This window comes from Brassica oleracea, unplaced genomic scaffold, assembly GCF_000695525.1.
Source record: "Brassica oleracea var. oleracea cultivar TO1000 unplaced genomic scaffold, BOL UnpScaffold00640, whole genome shotgun sequence".
In the NCBI taxonomy this organism is placed as follows: Eukaryota; Viridiplantae; Streptophyta; class Magnoliopsida; order Brassicales; family Brassicaceae; genus Brassica; species Brassica oleracea.
Window position 1 is genome coordinate 1 of NW_013617430.1, and position 1605 is coordinate 1605.

General features: G+C 39.8%; 1 protein-coding gene across 1 annotated transcript; it reads left to right on the top strand.

The window, feature by feature from the left end:
* The first annotated feature begins 729 nt into the window (after positions 1–729).
* On the top strand, positions 730–1470 carry LOC106319841. Its single transcript, XM_013758241.1, has one exon. It carries the CDS (start codon positions 730–732, stop codon positions 1468–1470), a length of 741 nt encoding a protein of 246 aa, XP_013613695.1.
* Positions 1471–1605: the final 135 nt, after the last annotated feature.

Below are 1605 nucleotides of genomic sequence, written 5' to 3' on the forward strand. Positions count from 1 at the left end.
ATCAGTTTGGAGAAGTCCACTATTTATATGGCTGGGATTTCTGAGGGCGCAAAGTGTAGGATCTTACAGATTTTTCCTTTTAAGGAGGGTGAACTGCCTGTGAGATACCTGGGGCTTCCATTGATGATGCAAGCTACGAAGAAGCAAGATTACATGCCACTGTTGGAGAAAATTAGAAGCAGAATCAACACGTGGTCTTGCAGGTTCCTCTCATATGCAGGAATACTGCAACTTATCCAATCTGTCCTGATGAGTATAGTAAATTTTTGGGCAGCAGTGTTTAGACTCCCGAGTCAATGCAGCAAGGAAGTGGAACAGCCATGTGGGGCTTTCTTGTGGACAGGTCCTGAGCTGAGAACATCATAAGCTAAAGTTGCTTGGAAAGATATCTGTAGGCTTAAGGAGGAAGGAGGATTAGGGCTGAGAGCTCTTAAAGATATTTACAAGGTCTATGGATTGAAAATTATATGGAGGATGCTCACTGGTGATTCTTTGTGGGGTAAATGGATTAAAGAAAATCTGTTGAAGAAGAAAATTTTTTGGGAAGTGAGTATTAAAACTCAAGCAGGCTCTTAGATATGGAGAAAATTGTTGAAGCTGAGAGAGGTAGCAAGAGTATTCTACAGGAAAAAAATTGGAAATGGAAGACACACATCATTTTGGTATGATAGCTGGTCGGATCAGGGGAGTGCTCTTTCTGTCCTTATAGGGAGGAGGGGTATTATTGATATGGGTATAAGAAACGATGCTACTGTGGAAGATGCTATTCTTGAGTCCCGTAGAAGAAGAAGGCATCATACTCCGCTGCTAATGAGTATTGAAAATGAATTAAATGCTTTGACAGATTCTTTGAATGTGGAAGAGCTGGACATTAGTCTTTGGAAGCGAGAGTCTGGTTTTAAGCATTTATTTTCTACTCAGGAGACTTGGAAGTTGTTAAGAGAGCAGAAGGATAAGTGCAGATGGTCTCGAGGTGTTTGGTTCTCCCAAGCAACTCCTAAGTTCGCTTTCATTATGTGGTTGGCAACTTTGAATAGGCTATCTACGATGGACAGGATATCGAGTTGGAATCCAGGAGCTGACTCAACATGTGTGTTGTGTAAGAGTGCATCAGAGTCAAGGGATCACCTCTTTTTTGAATGTTCTTATTCATCTCAGATTTGGGAACATACGATTAGAGGTGTCCTTAGAAGCTCTTATACTAATCGATGGTCAAGTATTATGCTCTTGATTACTGATGGGATACGGGACAAGAGAAAGCTTTTCTGCATTAGATATGCATTGCAAGCTGTGGTGTATGCTGTCTGGAGGGAGAGGAACAAGGTGAAGCATGGAGATCAGCTTATGTCCTTATCAGTGTTGAAGAAACTGGTTGATAAAGACATTCTCAACAAACTTAGTCTTTTGCAAACTAAAAGGATTGGAGGTATGGAGGGAGCTTTGCAGTTCTGGTTTGCTACTAGAGTTTGAGCAGAAGTTTTTGAGGGTGAAATTTTGAGTTTGAAATTTTGATTAAAAAGTTGTAATTTCTTTATCACAAAGGATGCACTTGATTTAATAAGGGTTTTTTGATGAATAAAATTTAACATTCATTCAAAAAAAAAA

Excerpts from the sequence above, each read along its gene's own strand:
- LOC106319841 (XM_013758241.1), top strand. The coding sequence starts at position 730 with ATGGGTATAAGAAACGATGCTACTGTGGAAGATGCTATTCTTGAGTCC.